Source organism: Muscardinus avellanarius (genome assembly GCF_963383645.1).
Source record: "Muscardinus avellanarius genome assembly, chromosome: 2".
NCBI classification, from domain to species: domain Eukaryota; kingdom Metazoa; phylum Chordata; class Mammalia; order Rodentia; family Gliridae; genus Muscardinus; species Muscardinus avellanarius.
In genome coordinates, this window is record NC_137787.1 from 94,175,511 (window position 1) to 94,197,057 (window position 21,547).

The 21,547-nt window shown below is 34.8% G+C and overlaps 1 protein-coding gene across 1 annotated transcript in view; it reads left to right on the plus strand.

Moving 5' to 3' along the window:
- LRP1B (LDL receptor related protein 1B) overlaps positions 1–21,547 on the plus strand; it is a 1,956,425-nt gene that overhangs the window by 1,200,870 nt on the left and 734,008 nt on the right. Inside the window, exons 19-20 of the mRNA XM_080689945.1 lie at positions 16,959–17,039; positions 18,332–18,499. Coding sequence (XP_080546071.1) covers positions 16,959–17,039; positions 18,332–18,499 — 249 coding nt within the window. The remainder of the gene's footprint in view (positions 1–16,958; positions 17,040–18,331; positions 18,500–21,547) is intronic.

Below are 21,547 nucleotides of genomic sequence, written 5' to 3' on the forward strand. Positions count from 1 at the left end.
TTTGTTATTTTCACAATATGTCATTGTTGGGGTGAGCTCTCAGCTCAGGAACTCCGGATCTGCAGGGTCCTTGGCTAACCGGATCTGCAGGGTCCTTGGCTAATGTTGACAGAAAAGAATTTCAGCACATGCCCGTTAGAGACATGGACAGAGGTTTATTTGGGGAAAAAGAGGAGGAAATACACATTCAAGAGAGAATGCGGGCCCCTCAAGATGAGGAAGGCATTTTGAGGAGTTCAGGGTTCTCCTCTTATAGGGGACTTTCGTGAGGGGTGGGCTAGAGAAGGTATTTGAGGATGAGCTCAGTCCGGGAGTCCCAAGGCGATTTATGGTGGGCAGGTGGTCTGGTCAGCCTTAGGGTGGATGAGCTCAGTCCAGTAGTCCTGAGGTTCTTTCTGATGGTCTGGTGGTCTGGTCAGCCTTAGGGTCTTCAGGCTGATTGGGGTCCTCATATTGATTGACAGATAAGCTGTAATATCCTAAATTATAAGTTTTCTCAAAATATTGTTAACTCCAGGAGCTACAGGTTTCCTAGGAATTTTGGGGGAGAGTCAGGCCTGAGGAAAGAGAACTGGTTTGTGGATTATAGGCTGAAGCACTTTAGCTCCAGGTTCTCATATTAAAGTTATATTTTACTTTTCCTTCCTGTCTGTCTCCTTTCTACCTACTAATTTCTTCTATCCTACATCAATATAATTATAAAAATTGCATCATCAAAAAAAGAGGCTACTTTAGAAGTTCTAAAATTTGAAAATCACTATTGGCCTTTTTTCCTCTTTTTATTTATTTTCCCATCTATCATTAATTTAAAAATCATTGTCAGTATTCTGTTATCAAAATGTTTAGATGTTTTATTATTTGATAACTTATTGCAGCACAAAGACAAATTCATGATTAGTGGTTAGGTGTTTTAATTTTCTCTGTTCTTTCAACAGAGAAAATTGGGGTTTAAATTTTCTCTCAAATCTGTTTGTCCTTCACTCTACACTCTGACAATAGCTATTTTTATTAAAACAATGGAAGCCAAAGAAATTAAAAATGTTTCTTTCTGCTTGTGTCTTGAAGATGTGTGCTTTATGGACCAGACTGTCTTATTCTGCTTAGTTTTAACCTCTCTTCCATATGTTTATATTTAAAATTTCTATTTTTATTTAGATGTGATATTCAACCTCCTGCTAGGTTGACTTCTTGTTTTCATTCTAATTATAAGACATTATTTTGCTTCTGCCTTTTGTTCCAATTATCCTTTTGTACATAGTTAACTAATAATACTTAATCAACTTTTCAGTTGGCAGAAAAGTGGGAGGTTAAGAATATATTTTGAAAGGCATAGGCAGAAAATATTTAAACAGCTTCTAACTTTTGGGTCTATCTCAGCATTCACTCGGTTTCTTGCTTGAGAATCTGAATCAGCTGCAGTGTCTGTTGCTGCTGAGGATTCCCAGGCTCCTTTCTCTCCTCACTCAAAGATTCCCATTCAGTAGGTCTTGGAAAGCGTCCCGAAATCTGTATTTTGTGAAAAAGCACTGCATGTGTTAATTAATCCAAATTCAGATCAGGTAATTTTAAATCGGTAATTCTGTAATTTCAGCACTTCCTACAAATTAGGATTTGTTAGGACTACCAAAAAAATAACAATAAGTGTGATAGCTTAAAATAGTATAACATTTTTTTTCATTTTTCTGTAAGCTAGAAGTTCACATTTCAGGAGAACTCTATCCAAAGGCTCTAGGAAACAACCTGTGGTTGTCCCATTTAGCTTCTTTCTAGTGAGTTGTAGTGTAAATAATCTCTAAAATTTATAGAGAGTTGTTTAATATACATCTACATTTGTAAAATACATCCTTAGTGGCTATTATTTAGTCCCTGACTTCTGGTGAATGTTTTGCACAATTTCTCTATTTTTACCAGGCTCCTTCCTCTCCTCACTCAAGGATTCCCATTCAGTAGGTCTTGGAAAGAATCCTGAAATCTGTATTTTATGAAAAAGCACCACATTGGATAGAAACCCTCATGTGTTCTTGTTTTTTCCATCCTGTGCAAAGCTCTGTGCCACCAGAAATAATCTGACTCCTCACTGGCCCACTGGGCAGTAACAATTCTAACTGGAAATGCAGCATCTTCGTACTGGGGAGGCTGAGACAAGAGCATTATAAGTTCAAGGGCAGCTTTAATAACTTAGCAAGACACCGTCTCAAAATAAGAAACTAAAATACAGCTGGAGGTGTAATGTAGAGGCAGAATGCCCTGGGGCTCAATCTCTAGAACCAAGTAGGAAAATAAAATGAAAGAAAGTAATGAAGCCCTTTACATTTCCCTCAAGAATAAACAAGAATTCTTCAGACATTTCAGTAATATCCGTTTTCTTCTTGGTAAAACACAAAAGTATATGTGCATATTGTATATATGTCAGTGTCAAATGAGAGAAATATATATATGAAAATATAGTGTCTGGTGTATAATATATTTCAGTAATAGTTTAGCTTTGTTTCCAAGTAATTGTGCATTTTCAAGTGGATATATATATATATATATATATATACATATATATATATAAGTATGTGTATATGTATATTTATTAACTAGAATTGGAGCTGCCCCAACTGAAACTACTTCAGAAAATATCACCATTGCTCAAATACTTTGATTGATTGAGTGATTGATTGAATCATTGATTGATTTAAGAACATTTCAGTTCTATCATAGTAAGGCAGCAATTTGAAAACAGTTTCTCAGCACCAATGTGCCAGTAAATAATTACTGTCAATATACCTTGTTATTAGTGGCAAAATTTTTCTTTGGATCAAATATAATATCACAACCCAGCTCTGTACTTTGATGCAGTAATTGTAAAGCATAAAATTTGCCTGTAAGCCTGGTTCCTCTCTGGCTACACAGTCTTAGTCAGAAGCTGCAGTCTCCTATACATCTGTAACTGAATTTGTCTCTCAAGTATCTTTTCACTAGGCAATATGACCCCATCTAACTACAAAACAGCAAATTAAACAAACAAAAACTTTTCCCCTAGTCTGCACTCTGGGTATACTGTACTTTGTATTTGGTATCTCATGTATAGACAAGCTGTCCATATTTGAAATACTAGTTACTGCTCATATCTTTGAAGGAATCTTTTCCAGAATTTAAGCAGACCTTAAAGGTAGTGAAGCTGAAGAAAGTCAGGATGTACTTTCTGTGTCACCCTAAGCCAGCTTCCTTTTCAGGGTTCAAGTACAGCCTTTTATTAATCTATCCTCTGAATAATATTTTTGTCTAATATCATTATTTTACAGTGTGAGTCCTTGTTAGACTAAGTGGGACATTTTTATCCACTGTGGTCTAGATGCTGGGTCTCAAAGGAAGTTAAGATGGCATATAGTATTTAGGGAAAAGAGAGGGGTAAATCCTCAATAAGTAGAAAATAACCCTTCCATCTGATGTAATTATATGGGAATTCTTCAAACATTGCCACATTTTTTAAACATATAATTTATATATGTCCTCTGATTTGGTATGTATAAATTATCATACAACAGCACTAAATCTATATTTGATACTAAAATTTTGATTCACTGTATATCTGCACTTTAGTAACGTTTTGTTGTCATTTTGAAAACAGAGATACGTATGCATGTAGCTAAAGAAAATCAAGCCTGTCCTGGTGGTGCACGCTTGTAATCCCAGTAACTGGTAGGTTGAGACAAGAGGATTATGGGCTTGCAGCCAGCCACATCTACTTAGTGAGACCCTCTACAACTTAGTGAGACTCTGTTTTAGAAAGAAAACTGGGTCAAAAAAATACCCTATGTGCCTGATTTCAAAAATAGGACTGGGGGTGTAGATAGGTGGTAGAATGCCCTCGGTTCATTCCCCAGTACCGCAAAAAAGAAAATAAAAAATAAATACATTTTTACAATATAACCTCATCCATTTCACTTTTAACCTCATTTAACCTCATCCATTTCACTTTTGCTTGAGACAATTATTTTTAACTCTGAGCTATTTTTTTCTGGCTACTACCTCCACCTGTTATTAGTAATATATTTAAGTACTGCTTCTTTATCTCAAAAAATTAAACTTTTTTATTGACTTCCTCTTGACTAGAATATTGTGTGAGCTAACCATTTAAGTTAAAGTTTTAAGTTACATTTACAAGTAAATAACACATTATACAACTTTATAGGACATAATATTATTTTGTCATACTATTGTTAGACCTGTTTTTCTCAGAGTTGAATTTAAAGCAAAGATCAAACTATGCTATGAAAATGGGAAAGGAATGTGCAGAGTACTAAAATATGTAAACCTCACTTAAATACAGATATTTCAAGGAATATGCAATAACAAAAATAACTAGTAAAATATTATATATTGGTAAGTTTCATAAATATCTTCAAAAGATTTTCACATGAAAAATATACATCAATCATTTATGATTTTCTTCTATTCAAATAAAGGTGATATTAATTTATTTCCTTGTGGCATGGGAAAAATTTGCATATTCATTTTGAAAGCTATTGAGACTTTCTTTGTGGACTGTAAAATGATCATTTTTATGGAATTCTATCTTGAACACAGAGAGAAATGTGTATTTTTCATTTGGTAACTATAAATTTCAGTTGGAAAATATATGGTTATGTTAATGTATGAATAGATGTTATTGAACAACCTTATTAATTTTTTATAGTTATCCTGTCTATCCTCATTTGGCTTTTGCTTGCTTAAAGATAATTTTAGAAATAAAAGCTCCTATCCTTGAAATGTATTTTTCTTTTTTTATATAAAATGACAGTAATATCAGAGTGTTGTCATGAAGGTTGAATAGGAACCATAGACATAGCCAATGTAGTATTTGGGTGAATTGTATCATTTTTTCTTCAGTTAGTTAAAACTAACCTTAATTCTCCTTAATTTCTTAATTAATGTCATTTAATTCCATTAATATATCAATATCAAATTTAGTCAATCTATAAGGCCATTCGAAATATTGAATTACATTTCATATAGATTTACACAAAACCTAATTTAGAGTGATTCACAATTATGAACCTAGGTGAAAGTTTAAAATATACATTTTAACACTGGCAATAGTAATAGGTATGTATAATCTCATAAATAAATCATATATTGGAGCACAATAATATATTTGGAACCCTGAATGGTTCTTTCTTGTGTAGTAAGAGTTCACAAATAAGTTCCCTACTATTGTTTTTTGCTTTTTTATTGTTGCATTTGTAGTCATACATCTTAATGAGGTACAAGATGGTAGAGGCATACATGTACCTATCACTCATTTAGTCCTTCCCCAATTCCAACCCAATGCCCTCCCTCTCCCTCCTCATGTTTTGCTTACTGATAGACTTTGACATGCTTGTGAATGTACAACATGCACATTAGAGAATTTCCTTCTTCCTCCCTCCTATCCCCCTCAGTTAGGTCTCCTTATTTGCTCTTCTATGGTTTCTCCTCCTATGAACCGTTTGCTCCCTAGCTTCCACATATTAAGGAGAGCATCTGATTTTTTACTTTTATTGACTGACTAATCTCACTTAACATAATGTACAGTAGCAAATATGTGTAAACCATCAGAATTAACTAGATTGTGTCTTACTCTTGAACATAACCTCTGTAACTCTCATGGCTCTCCTTTCATTGAGTTTGTGTTTCTTTTTCTGCATTCTATTTGGGGGCTTTTATATTTTTTATGTCAGAAAATATTTTTAAAATGTACTAGTTCTAGTGATGTTTGAGTCCATACTCTTTATGACACTGTGATTTCTCATTTGCAATGGAGATATGGCATGTGCAGTTCAGTGAAAATCTGATTACCTGGGGGCATTTATGCTGTTTTAATATGTGAAAGAAAAGGTTTACAAACAAATTGAGCAATAAAAAGGACTTAGAAAACACCTGTGGTCCAGAGATATAAGCATAATAGTAGATCCGCTTCCCTAGCATGTACCTATATAAAACCATAGTATATAAGGATATTTACTGTATTCTGATTCAGTGTCGGTATAATAACTAGAGTCATCCCTATCAGTGATATCAAAGTTAAGAATTATCTATTATCTATTAGAAGTGTTATTTATTTTTTCTTCTGAGCACTTTGCTTATCTTTTATAAAAAAGGACAATTTTCTGTATATGGAAATGAGTCAAAATATCAGAATTGAAAACTGACATTAATTATGGAGTTAGAAGCAAAGAATAACAAACTATAATGTATTCATTAAAAAGTCAAATGTGAGCCAGGCGTGGTGGTGAACACTTGTAATCTCAGTACTTGGAAGGCTGAGATAAGAGGATCACAGGTCCTTGACCAGCCTCAGCTACTTAGTGAGGCCCTCCAAAACTTAGTGAGACCCTATTTCAAAATAATAAGAATAAAAAATAGGGCTGGGGATGTTACTCACTGGTAGAATGCCCCTGAGTTCAATCCCCAGTACTGCAAAAAGAAAAAAGTAGTCAAATGTTCAATTTTATATAAATTACTCTTATTAATGTGTGCTGGTTTCTAAGGTGGTAAAAATGAAACTGAAAAATGGCATAGCAAGGAATCCAATCACTATTTCAGGGGGCTAAAGTGTCTTCTTTGTGCCCATAGACTTCTCTAGTTAATAATCAGAGTGTATGAATAAGAATGAAAGAAATATAATACAATGTGAAATAACAAATTATTTTTAAATGTATGTAATTTTAAAAGTTATGATTTGCAGCATGTAGTAGTACATGCATACTAAAAAGAGACTTAACTTTTCTGAAATATAGCCTTAAAATGCATGACAAAATTAATCATTTGATATACTCACTTCACATAGTCTGGACTTTTTTTTCTGTGTGTATGCTGCTGGGGATTGAACAAGGGACCTTCTACTTCTGTGCTTCACTTCCAAACCTATTTTATTTTTTATTTGAAAACAGGGTCTTGCTAGGTTTGCTGAGGGCATCACTAAGCTTCAGACACTGGCCTCAAACCTAGAATTCTTTCTCAGCCTTCCAAGTATTGGTATTATAGGCATGTGCCACCATGTCCAGCTCATATTTTGGACTTTGATATAAACTATGAATTAGAGAATCATTCTTGATTTTCATCTGCCCCATTTCATCAAACATTTTAATTTGAGCCATGCTTGATGGTGCATGCTTGTAATCCTAACATTCAGGAGGTTGAGATTGGAGAATCATGGTTTGCCAACAGCCTCAGCTACATTGTGAGGCCCTTTGAAACTCAGTGAGACCTTGTTTCACAATAAAGAATAAAAAAATAGGGCTGGGGGGGTGTAGTTTGGAGGTAGAATGCCCCTGGGTTCCATCTATAGTAGCACAAAGAAAAAAAATTCTAATTTACTAAAGCCATTATTTTCTTGAGTCATTTCTTAAGAATATCAAACTTAATGCATTGTTTAATTATTAACTTTAGAGTTGAATTGAGGTTAATTTTATTTTAATCTAATTATCTTAATTGCCAAAGAGAACTACCACTGCTGTATTTGAATTCCTTCTTTGGATTTGAATATTTCTCACTATTCACAGTCTAGGCTGAGGTGTCTTTTTGTACTACGTGTATATATTATCTAATTCACACCTGTATTTGGCATCCTGGGTTCATGTTGTGATCCAGACCTTGCATGAAACTAAAAATTGTTCCCTTTCACATTGATATTGAAATCCACACATCTACCGTATAGATCCAGTTTTCACTTACTGCCTTTGGAGGCAAAATTTACACAAATAAATACACACATTTACACAAATAAATGGAGACATGCATTCATACAAACAAAACCATCATTATAGTTTACTCACTTCTAGTTCTTAACACCCTTTTCATTTTTGGACTCTGAAAAATGTGTTATTTTTGTATAGATCACCTACATATTAAAATATTTGGTTGTTATTTTATCTAGCAGTTCTCGTTCATCTCCTCCACTGCCAGCCTCTTCAGTATTGTTTTTCTGAGTGTTTCTGTCAGTCTCATTTTATATATACTCCCTGGGGTTCTCTTTAAATACTAAGGCTTTGTTATGTAAAGCGTGATTGATTCCAGACCTATCTCCCAAGCCTGTTCACCATGTCTGTCTTACACTCTATTTCAGCCCTCCAGCAATTCTTTCAGTTTCTCCAACATTGTATATGCTTTCACTTTGAGACCCTCACAGATCTCAGTCCCTCTTTCTAGAGTATTTTAAAAGCCTTCCCATCTTTTTATCTGCTATGACTTGAATGTATCATTCATATCAGCTTTTTTATAACTTTCTCTGGGAAGTAAGTCCAACCACTCAAAATTAGTTTCAATGCTTCTATATGCTTTTATATCCATCCTATGTCTACTCTATGACATATGATAGAATTATATACTGATGAATCCATCTCATGTCAAAAACACATTTAATGCACCTTAACTACTGAACACCCTAGCTTTGTATAACCTACTTTAACTGTATTCAGAAAACTTACATTAGCCTAGAGTTGACAGCCACCTAAAGCTTGTTTTATAATATCTTCTGTTGTGAATGTGTATGTGTGTTACTAGGTATTGAACTCAGAAGCATTTTAATGCCAAACTACACCACCCAGCCCAATTTTATTTTTGTTTTGAAACAGTCTTCCTAGGTTGCTGAGAATCTCACTACTTTCTGAGGCTGTCCTTGAACCTGTGATACTTCTGTCTCTGTCTCCTGAGTACTGGGATTAGAGGTGTTCACCATCATATGGGCTCTATAATTTTTTAAACACCTGGGTCACAACACACTGCTGGCAACAAGATAGCCCGTACATCATCCGCTGTTCCCCTGTGATCCTGTGACTTATTAGAAACTGTGGTTCCCTGCCATTGTGCAGCATCATGAGAGAGTATCATGCCACACATCTCTAGTGCAGGAAACATCAAAATTGAAAATTTGAAGTACCATTTCTACTGAATGCATATCACTTTTGCACCATCATAAAGCTGAAAGCTTGTCAAATTGAAAGGCTTATCATCTATATGACTATATCATCATTTATCAGATATTTATTGAAATCACTTTCTTCATAGCTTTCCAAATGTCTTTTCAACTAGTTTTCAAGCACTATGAAAAAAAAATTATGTGCCAAGAGCTATTTCATTCATTCATTCATTCAGTCAGTCATTCATTCATTCACTCATCCTAAGAGGTCTACCTCTAAAACTCTATCTGGTAGCTCTCCATAAAATATATTGAATAAACACATTTTTTAAATCTATTTTATACATTAGGAACTTGGAATCAGAGACATTAATCAACTGTCCAGATTCTCAGATTAATTAGTGTTAAGATCAGGATTTGAACTTCAAAGCCTATGTTCTTTACACAGAGAATTTTAGACATAATTATGAGTTTTTATTTGACAACAATGAAAGAAATAAAGTGAAGACATTGGTAGTACACTGCTCTCATGAAGCTTTCTCTGAAATGTGATTAGTTTATTGGACCATTTTATGTCTGTCCCGGCCTCACTGGTCCCAGCACCGGCCTAACCTCTCAGCAGGCTCCGATCTCGGCCTCAGAGGCTCCAGCACCGGCCTTGCCTCACGGCAGGCTTCAATCCCAGCTTTACTGTGTCCGTCACTGGCCTCACCCCTTGGCAGGCTCCAATCCAATCACCCTCTTCGCCCAACCAATTGTCCCACGTTCTTGAGGGTGCGTGGTGGTAGCATTCTGCCTCTGGGCTTATTATTTCAAAGGTTCCAGGTGTATCGCATCAGATCTCTGCCTCTCCTGAGTACTGGCCACTGCCATTGACACTGCCTCCACCATTTCAAATCCTTCCCAAGCTCTTTTTCCACTCTGAATGTTGTCCAGTGTTCCTAAGCATGCGTGACGGTAGCATTCGACATTTGGTGTAATTTCTCCAAAAAAATAAGGTTCGTAGGATCCGGTTTCTGCTTCTCCTGAATACAAGTCTCCACCGCCATCGCGGAGACCGCTTTTAACACCGCCTTTCTCCTTAGTCCCCGCTAAACTCTCTCCTTACAGGTGATGTCCAAGATTCTTAACAATATAGAGAAACAGCAGTCCTCCTTCACGGGGAATTTTTCCATAAGTTCCAGTGCATTTGTATAAGTTTTGTCTTCATCTCCAGTGTCCTGGCATCCACCACGGCTTTCTTAATTCTTCTCCAATATTTTTTTCTTTTTCTTTTTATTTTCCTTTTTTTTTTTTTTTTTAATAAGAGAAGACAGTATATGTGGTTTGAGGAGGTAGTGGGGTCAGGCACTCAGTAGCACTGTGTCCCGGTTGGTTTCCCCATGGGTCCAGCGTGCTCTGCACTACTCTGCCTGGGGCCCAGAGTCCTGCGACCCGAGCCCCCGCTGTTCCGGCGTTCAGCGTACCCCGCCCGACCCCTGCCCGGGACCCAGGGTCTTACTGGGCCCGGTTTCTCCAGGGGTCTGGCGTGCTACGCATGGTCTGGCCTGGGGCCCAGAGTCCCGCGACCCAGATACTGGCTGGCTTGCCCCCCAAAAGATTTAATAGATAAATGTAACATAATATCTGCAACAATAAAATATATTTTAATAGTCCATTAATCTATACTAAATATGTTTTAAAGTTGAAAAAATTACTAGGATAAATAAAGTTTTCTGGCTGGGCATGGTGGCACAGGCTTGTAATCCCCGCACTTGGGAGGCAGAGACAGGAGACTTATGCAGGTTCAAAGCCAGCTGCGCTGGCTTAAGAGACCCCCTTTCCAAATAAAAATATAAAAATAGATCTGGGAGTGTAGCCCGGAGGTAAAACGGCTTCCAGGAACCCCAGTAACACCAAAAAAAAATAAAATAAAATAAAATAATAATAATAATAAATAATAATAAAGTTTTCTTTTCCTCACTGTAATTGTAATAAGATAAAATGAGTGCCCTTTCAGTTCAAAATTTTTCTCAATTTCAGAGTTAATCAGGTAATTTTTTAAGGATTTGGGAATTTGTTTAAGGAAGATCCAAAGTCAGAGGATATCAATGCAAAGATAAGAAAAATAAGATTATGTGTGACATTTAAGTCTTTGTCAAATATAAAAATTTATAATGGAAATTTATCACAACAGAGTATGTAAATAAACACTGGACTCTTTAGATGTATTTTTAACTTTTAAATTAATATCGATATGAAAAAGCAGAAAAATGTGAGACTTGTTTAAAAAGGCTTTCCTTTTATTTCTAAGAAAAAAAATAAGCTGGGTATGGTGGTGGTGCATTCATGTAATCTCAGTACTTAGAAAGCTGAGACAGAATTGCAAGTTCAAGGACAGCCTCATCAAGTAGTAAGACTTTTTATCAACCTAGCAATACTTTGTTTCAAACTAAAATTAAAATAGGTCTGGGGATATAATTCGTCAGTAAAATCACCCTGGGTTTAATCCCCAGATCCCTAGTACCACACACGCATACACACACACACACACACACACACACACACACACACACACAGCTTATTGTAGATAGACCTCATTTCTCTATCACCGTTAGATAAGATTTATAGGATAATAACAAATTATACAACGTATTTTCCTACCTTAATGAAAAAACAAATGAACCGGACATGGTGGCACATGCTTGTAATCACAGCATTTGGGAGGCTGAGACAGGAGGGTCCTGATTTGAAGACAGCCTCAGCTACTACTTAGTGAGGCTCTTTGCAACTAAATGAGACCCTGTTTCAAAAATAAAGAATAAAAAATAGGAGTGGGTGTGTAGCTCAGAGGTAGAATGCCCCTGGTTTCCATCTCCAGTGCTGCAAAAAAATTTAGTGGCCTATATTTTATTTAAAATACTTGATATAATTCTTTCAAAAATATACTGTGCATTTTACTGTATTATTTTTTCATTTTTCATTTTAATTGTTTATTGGTAGATTGTAGTCATATATCAAAATGGGGTACAAGATGGTAGCAGCATACATGCACACATCATTTATTAAGCAAAGAAAAGTCTTAATCTTTACATTTCTATGTTCTAGCATTTTTCTTTTCTCCTTTTTCTTTCTTTTTTTTTTTTTTATGGTGGCACTGGGGTTCCTGGAAACCCTTCCACTTCCAGGCTACACTCCCAGACCTATTTTATACTTTATTTGGAAACAGGGTATCTTAAGCCAGCAAGGCTGGCTTTAAACCTGCACAATCCTCCTGTCTCTGTCTCCCAAGCGTGGGGATTACAAGCGTGTGCCACCACACCCCCAGTTCTAGCATTTTCTAAAACTAAATTACTATTCTCCTTGTAGTGCTGTGCTAACCCCAGGAGTTACTTAGGTGGTCAATTCTGCTGTTTGCTACACTAGTTGTTTTCATTGCATTGTGTGCTTCTGGATGGCATTTTTTCTTGAGTTCTTCATCTTTGAGACTTATAGGATGGTAGAGGTCGTGTTATGTTATAGACCAAGAGTTTGGAACTACAGAGGCCAAATGTTTTACTCAAGTCTACATTACTTTGAGAATGAAACCAGAAAATTACTAATAACTTCATTTCTTTACGTATGCCCTTTAAAATAATGTTTATGTTCTATTTAGTAATTTTCCCACTGCTTTCTTCTAGTTCCCAATTGATTTTATCTATAATAATTTGCATTTGAGTTCCAAAAGTTAAATCATAATGCAAGGCTGAAAAGTGAATGCTATAACTAAGAACTGTGCAAAAATCAAAAGATAAATAATTTATAATTTTTAGGAACACATTAGTACATGTGTGTATATGCATCTTATATTCCAGTCTTAGTAGATTTATGTCTCTTCTAAAAGATAGAAGATGTACTGATTCTAGATTTTTTATTTATCCCCAAAATGGTTTACTTATTGAGGACTAATTCCTAGTTTATTTATTTTCGGCTGTTTTTAGAATTAGAATCAAAGAGTTGTAATCAATCTTAAGTTCACAAGGAAAATTTCCAAGCCAATGAAGTATCACCTAGTTTCAAAAGTTTTAGATACTTAGAATGATTTATTTTCCCTGGTAAAATTTGTGATATTGCTTAATATGCTAGGTATAAAATGTGAGTTAATGTATTAGAAATCCAAGAATATTTAATATGATTTTTAAAATTATATCTCAGCCTATTGTAGAGTGTGCATTTCATTGTTTACTTATTTGAAGCATAACTTGAATTGACATAGTGTTCAAATTCCCTGATTCATGTCACATTACAACTTATAATAAACACCAAACACTTATTATTTATCTTTAAAAGGACATATTTTTAGAGGCATTTTTGTAGACTTTTGAAACATAAATGTAAGTTCTAATTATCTTGTCAGACAACAGAAGAAACTTTCTTGGAAGTATTAAGTTATAACTGGTGCATCGTCACTTCCCTTTCTAGTTCTTCTCTTTAATAGCCATATTTGTTGGGTTGCCTTTTGACATCATCTTTGCCTCCCTTTTACTCTTAATCAAAGACTGCCTCCTTATTACTTCTTTATTTGAATCATATTTAGGTTCTATTGACATTCTATGTTTTTTAAATTAAATTAATTTAAACATTTTATTTCAACCAGGCTTAGTGGCACATTCCTATAATCCTTGTACTTGGGAAGCTGAGACGGGAAAATCATAGGTTTGAGGATAGCCTCAGCAATTTAGGGTGTTTCAAAATAGAAAATAGTGCTGAGGTATAGCCCAGAAGTAAAATAACCCAGAGTTCAATCTCCAGTACCCCACTGCCACCAAAGGAGGAAAAAAAAAAAAAAACCTCAAACACAACATAGCTAATCATAATACTTAGTAAAGAATTGTTGAAGCCAGGCATGGTGGTGCAGGCTTGTAATTCCAACATTTGGTGTGCTGAGACTGGAGGATTGCAGTTCGCAGACAACCTCAGCTACTTAGTGAGGCCCACCGTAACTTAGTAAGACCGTGTTTCAAAATAAAGAATAAAAATAGAGGGCAAGGGGTGTAGCTCAGCAGTTGAATGCTACTGGATTCTATTCCTAGACTCACAAAAAAAGTCAAAAGAATTTTTAAGTTTTAGAATTATTTCTGGTCATATGCCTGTACTTCAAATGGACATAGCTACTTGGTAAGGCCCATTGCAATTCAGCAAGACCCTGTTTTTTTAAAAAAAAAAAAAAAAAAGAAGAAGAAGACTGAAAAATAAGGCTGGGGGCGTAGCTCAGAGGTAGAATGTCCCTGGGTTTCATGCTCAGTACCTAAAAAAAAAAAGATAGAAAGAAAAAAAAAAACTCTTAGGATAAACTCTTCACTTAAAAATATCATTGTTTTTAAGGTAAAAATTCAAAGCCTTTCAAAATGGTCATTGTCAGCAATGTTATTTATTTATTTATATATATATTTATTTATTTATTTATTTATTTATTTATTTATTTATTTATTTTTGGTGGTACTGGGGTTCCTGGAAGCCCTTCCACCTCCGGGCTACACTCCCAGACCTATTTTATACTTTTTTTTTTTAAATTTGGGAACAGGGTCTCTTAAGCCAGCAAGGATGGCTTCAAACCTGCGTGATCCTCCTGTCTCTGCCTCCCACGCCTGGCAGCAATGTTATTTAAAATTCTGATTTTCTGAAGATATTATCATTGATGTGCTTATGAATAGAATAAATCTACTACCTGGAGTACTATGTGAAGTCTTCAAAACTGTGTGTGTGTGTGTGTGTGTGTGTGTGTGTGTGTGTGTGTGTGTTACTGGGGACTGAGACCAGGGTGAAGGGGACTACTACCACTAAGCTGCATCTCTAGCACACTATATATATATATATATATATATATATATATATATGTGTGTGTGTGTGTGTGTGTGTGTGTGTGTGTGTGTATTGCTAAGTTGTTTTGAAGGATCCAGCTCTTCAAAAGAAATAATCAGGAATAGGCCTAGAAAAGTATGATAAATATGTTAAGGTTAACTTAACTTGGTACAACTTGCCCTACAAAAACACACAAAAATCTGGTCACAGTGGCACATACCTTTATTATCAGTCACTGAGAAGGCTAAGGCACAGGATAGAATCAAAATTTTTAGAAAAAGAAAATTTAAAGATAGCTAAGAAGTTAACTCACTGGTCAAACATCTCTGGGTTCAGTCTTCAATACTACAAAAGAAAAAATAAATAAAATTGAAAGTGCCATATAATTTTAAGGTAAATTATAAAAAGTATACATGATAGAAATGACCAGAATTTAAATCATGAAGTAACTGGAATGGACTAAAACTGGTGTACCAAAGCCTAAAACAATGAAATTATTCTAAGTCATATTTCCGATCAAAAGGAAATTATTAATTTTTATAAATTATTTTTGTAAAATGTTTAACCTTCATACTTAATAGATACCAAAATATAGACAGAGCAAAATAGCAATTTAGGTACACTTGTGGATGAGAAATGAAAGTGCCATAGAAAATTAGCAATAGAACATGGTGAAAAGGAAAATGGATGGAGAGCATGGTTAAATGAATCCAAAGACCCGTTTTCCCTTAAGGAGATGTCTACAACTTTAGGCAGACTTAACTCTTCTGAATGTCAATTGCCTATTGCAAAAATGATTGGACACAATCAGGAGTTCATATCTTTTTAAGTTGTGCAACATACTTCAATATTATTTTCTTCAAATAAAATAGTATTCAAAATTCTAAAAGTAAAACTCCAAGTTAATAAGTACACAGTTGATAGATAGACAGACAAATAGGAAGTGAATACGTTTATCTGAAGAGGTTGGACAGTAAAATCTACTCTGCTCACCCCTTGGCTTTCTTGTATATTGCTCTGATTCAATCTGCAGAATATAATTTGAAAATATCTTGAGTGAATTTAAGTTAGATAAATTAAAGAGAAAAATATATTTTTCACAAAATGTCTTTGGCTCTACCTGTTAAAGGAATATTATTTATCAGTTTTCTTCAGTCTTCATACCAATGAACTAATAGTTTCTTTTTAAAATTTTAATGTTTAGTAAATGAGCTCTGGTATATGAGGAATTATGATTCTATGCATTTTCTCCCAAGAACTAAAAAGTGTCATGTTGAGAAATTCACAAAACCTTAGGTGAATTACTTTCTCTCTATATAAAATAGGGTGAATGTGTTTACTTTTAAGATATTATTATTCCAAATTTTTGTATCATCTTTTCAGCAAAAAATAAATTTCTCTGATTCTTATTGCCTCTCTTTAAAAAATGATTTTGAGGTTCAATGTACACCAATAAAAAGTATAAAAATTAACATATGATTCTCATAAATATTGATTTTCAGTATCAGATCTTCTTATGTCAATGTTTTCTTCTAAATATTGGCTAATTATTCTTAAAAATATCTTATGCTAATTTTCTGCCTTTTATTATTATGATTATCAAAAGTTTAGGAAATCGGGTCTTCTGATAGAGTTGGGTAAAATTCATTTTGAAACCTAATTATTTACTATTGTTTCAGTTTTCTGTGCTGTTTTATTTATTTAGAATTCACATTTACAAAGTCTTTATAACTCTGCACCAACTGAAATGATTTATTAGAGTTGATTTTTTTAAATTTTACTTTATGATACTGACATCACATCTCTCAGAGGCACTGTTGGACCCGACCGTCCTGGTTGGGCTCTCCATATTCAGAAAAACTTTCTTCTATTGAAGCATAAACACATTACTTTGTAGCACCAGGGTGCAGCACTTCATCTGCTGCTATTTGCTGAAAGAAGTTTGAGTAACCTCATGCACAAAGTTGACACCTATTCATTCTTCCTGCAGTATAATGAATCCAAATGATCTTTCATCAAATGATTCCCTAGGCTTGGAGTCACTGGGAAGTACTCATTTAAAAGATATTAAAAGTCTGTGCGTCCTGTGTCCTCAAGAAGTTGCAGTCACCGTAATTGCTTATACACTGTTTCCTCCGTGCCTTTGTAGAGCACAAGAGAGGAGTTCTGATTGCATTAACAAATGAGAGACAAAATGAAGTCAAGTGCAGTCAATAACATATTTCCTTACGCTCTCTTCTATTTTTCACAGAATTCCCAACTTGTGAGGCGCTAACTCAATTTATATGCAAAAGTGGAAGATGCATTAGCAGCAAATGGCGCTGCGACTCTGGCAAGTACCACAGGTTCCCAGGTAGCCCTGATGTGGTTTCAGGCCTGGCAGTCTCAGCTGAGCTTCCTTCAGAGAGAGTTTGTAAGAGAAGCTTGCAGAGCCAAGCAAAATGCTTAAGATGAGCCGTGAGAGGGCAGCCGGCACATCAGTGGGGATTAACGCTAAGGATAATGGACCTCAATGTTTGTCCCATGGCGCTATCATAAAGATTTGTTTTCAGATATTATGTAAGAGATATTCAAAATCTCCAAATGTAAACTAAGGGGGGACAATTAGGGAAATTACCGGGACAATTCAGATTCCCCAAAGCATTTATGTAACCTCAAGATGGAATAGTTTAAAAATTATTATGGAATCATCCAGATGGTCTCCGCTCTGTCACCTTGTTTTTTTTATGTACAAGTGATGTTTTTTCTTGCACTCAGTTGTATCATTATGCTAAATTATTCCAAATACACTTAAATGAATTATATATGAGTCAACGCATTTCAGCCATTTAGTTCAATTTAATTTATTTTCTTTTCATATCTCTCTCCCTTCCCTCCTGTCCTGGTTGTTAATAAAGAATACAAATCATTTCTAATAACAATGCATGGTAATTCCCAGGTGTGGCACATGGAGAAGGAGTGCACAAAAGTCCTCATGTTGGAAAATGGAGAAGAGGAAACTGTATAGAAGATATAAACTCTGAGCCATAGGGAATGTAGTTTGAAAAAACAATTGCCCACAATAATTATATTGCTATCTTTATTATTTCATGAAATATCTACAGTCAATGCTGTCCACTTAATTTACAGTGATTGAATGTATTCAGCCAATGACTAGCTTTTTCTGAGTGAAATATACTTTAAACTTTAAAATCAATGATTTTCTTTTCTTTTTCGATTAGCAGTTGATATTAGGCCAGAAGAAAAGCACTGCCTTTATATAACTGAAAATAATTTTCTCATTGTTAATAGAATAGGTTGATCATTGACACATCATTTTTTTTTTTTAAACCAAAAGTGAGCCGGGTGCGGTGGCTCACGCTTGTGATCCCTGCACTTGGGAGGCGGAGACAGGAGGATTGCGCAGGTTTGAAGCCAGCTACGCTGGCTTACGAGACCCTGTTTCCAAATTTAAAAAAGTATAAAAATAGGTCTGAGAGTGTAGTCCGGAGGTAGAAGGGCTTCCAGGAACCCCAGTACCACTAAAACCAAAAGTGAATCTAATATAGGAAAATGAAAAGCTAGATATAGGAACACTTTCTTCCTGGCTGGTTTTGAATCCATGGTGCTGGTGTTTCTTTCCAGATGATGACTGTGGAGATGGGAGTGATGAGGTGGGCTGTGTCCACTCTTGCTCTGACAATCAGTTCAGATGTTCCAGTGGCAGATGTATCCCGGGCCACTGGGCCTGTGATGGGGACAATGACTGCGGAGACTTTAGTGATGAGACCCAAGTCAACTGCACAAAAGAAGGTCAGTAATTTTGTACATCTATGAAATATCTTTCTGTTGATACCTATTTACTGTATTTACTGAATGAATTATTGTACAAATTTATTTTTCATCAGATTAAAAATATGCATAAATAGCTGAGCCTGGTGGTCACGCACACCTGTAATCCTAGTACTTGTAAGGCTGAGACAGAAGGATCACAGCTTCAAAGCCAGTCTTGGCAACTTAGCAAGGCTCTCAGGCACCTAATAAGATCTTGTTTCCAATCAAAAAAATAAAAAAGGCCGAGTTTGGTGGCAGATGCCTATAATCCCAGTCTTTGGGAGAGAGGACAAAAGATTCAAGGATAGCCTCATCAATTTAATGAGATCCTGTTTCAAAATTAAAAAAAATAAGGCTGGAGAGTGCATCTTCGAGGTAGAATGTTCCTGGGTTCAATCTCCACTACCAAAATAATAAAAAATAAAATAAGACTACAAGCAGTGGGTGTAGCTCAAAGGTAGAATGTCCCTGGTTTCAATCCCCAGCATCACACACACACACACACACACACACACACACACACACACACACACACCATGTGCATAAGTAGTTTTAAAACTAGTTACAATAATCTGCTGACCTTGTCATTTTTCACTCTTTCTTTTCTTAGGTTTCGCACCTCCACACCTCATTACACCTTGATGTGTTCTGTGATCTTTGCTCCCTCTATTGTTTAGATGTCTTACTTACTGCACTTTCAACCTCTACAGGCTCCAAAACAATTCTCAATGGAGAAAACAAGAACAAGAAAGTGATATTGTACTTTTATTTCCACATCAACTTTTTCCTTAACGTTTGAAATAATCTTTTGCTAAATGTAGATGTGTTTCAAACTGATTGACTTTCTGGTGCGCAAGCTAAGAGAGAAGGAGATAATGGGAAAGACTTTCAACATGTCCAGGAGGAGGCTGACTCTGCCATGAACATGTATTATTTTGCAAAGTATAATCAGACACAGGGTGGGTTAATAAATTAGAAATAATACTGAAAATATTGACAGAAATAAATCATTAGCTCATAATACCATCACATAATCCACTTCATTTTAGTAGAAAATTTCTTCTGCCCCAAATTAAAATTATTTATTTAGTACTAAGAAGTAGATAAAATAATTAAAATATTTTCCCTATTTAGTTTAAAATGTTCTTATGTGAAAGAACTAATAATAAGGTGATTTATTTAATATAGTTGAATAAAGAGAATTATGTACTCTTTAATCATATAGAAGGAAACTTAATTTTCAAAGTGTTTTCATATAGATATGTCTCTGGAAATATTGGAAAACCTCTATGATAAGTTTCTGAAGTATCTTCCTTTACATACAGTGCTTTTTCTTTCTTCTTTAATCTTTCCTAAACTAAAAATTTTGAAAAGAGTGGCTGTTAAAGATACTACCAGCTGGACACAGTGGCACATGTCTATAATGTCAGTATTTGGGAGGCTAAGACAAGAGGATTACAAGTTTGAGGACAGCCTCAGCAATCTAGTGATGTCTCGTTTGAAAACAAAATTTAAAAATTGCTGGAGGTGCAACTTGGAAGTAGAATCCTCTAAGTTCAATCCCCAGCACCATACACACAAACTTATATACATATATAAATATATGTAAATTACACATATATATGTGTGTGTGTGTGTGTGTGTGTGTGTGTGTGTGTGTGTGTGTGTCTGGGCTTTTTGGTGAATATTCTAAGTTACTTATTTAAAAGCATTTTTAAAAACTTCACTCAGATAGCCTGGGTTACAAAAATCATACCGATGATCTAAATATGGCTGAACAGTGACCCTGATCCATGAAACAGTGAAACATAGGCTCTCATAGTTAATGGTCTTGAGTTGATTCTTGTCTTTTCTGGGCAGCTGACATAATAGAAATTATAATGGTAGCAGAAAATGACTAGTAATTTTTTTCTAGTAATTTTTTCTAGTGATATCTTATAAGATTTAACATGAAGATATTTTAATTCAATTTTGCTTCCAAATCAGGAGTTATAATTTATAGATGAAGCTGCTTTTTAATATTTTGTCTCTCATGTAATAAGTTAATGTCCTCTACCTTTCCTCCTCTCTCTTACTTCTCTCTCCATTTCTCTTTCTTTTCTCTCTCTCTCGCTCTCACTCTTCTTTCTCTCTTTCTGATTCTTGATTCTTGTGTCCTTTATTCTCTCAATTTATTTTTCCCATGAGTCTCTGAGACAGGGAACTTTCTGATTATCACTAATATGGCACAGAAAAATAAATGATATGTAATCAAAAAACATTTATCCAGAGAGTGGTTGACCTTTCATTACTACATGATAATTTGAATCATACTTTTTTCTCTTGGCAGCTCTCCTGGTAGGCTTCTCATAGGGTATGCATCTGTGGTCTGCTGGCAAAACCCCATAATATGCTGTGAAAGATAAATTGGCCCAAATTTAATTTATTTACATATCAGAAACAATATTTCATCCCTCTCTTCCATGTGTATTTATCTGTAAGTTAAAATAATCATTGCACATTAGGAAGTTTTATAAAGATTGTTTTAGCCTCATGAGTGTCCAGTATGTATGGTACACACTTTTGTAGACTCTGTAAATAGTTTTTCAGGTTATATTATTACAGAAATGATTACAATTTAATGTCAATGTTCTTTCTCCTTAGAGCCCCTTGATTTTATTAATATTTTAACTGTAAAAGATGTACTATCAATTGGAGTACCATACATTTCTTATGTGTTTATGGTAGAACATTAAGAAAATAATTCCGATATACTACATGATTCTTGGACATGTTTTGAAGAAAGAATGAAAAGAACATTTTAAAATAATTTCTACTTATCAGATTATAAATTTTACTAGAATTCTCCAATTAAGTATTCTTCATGGTGAATGAAAGTTATGAGAATTTAGAAAAAACATTCTGTGGTGAGTTTGGTATATAAGACAATCCAGCGTATTTAAAAGAGAATTTAGATGCTATTGTCTGTAATTATTTTTATTATGTCTTCTGACATACAAGCTATAAAATAATGATGACACACAATTG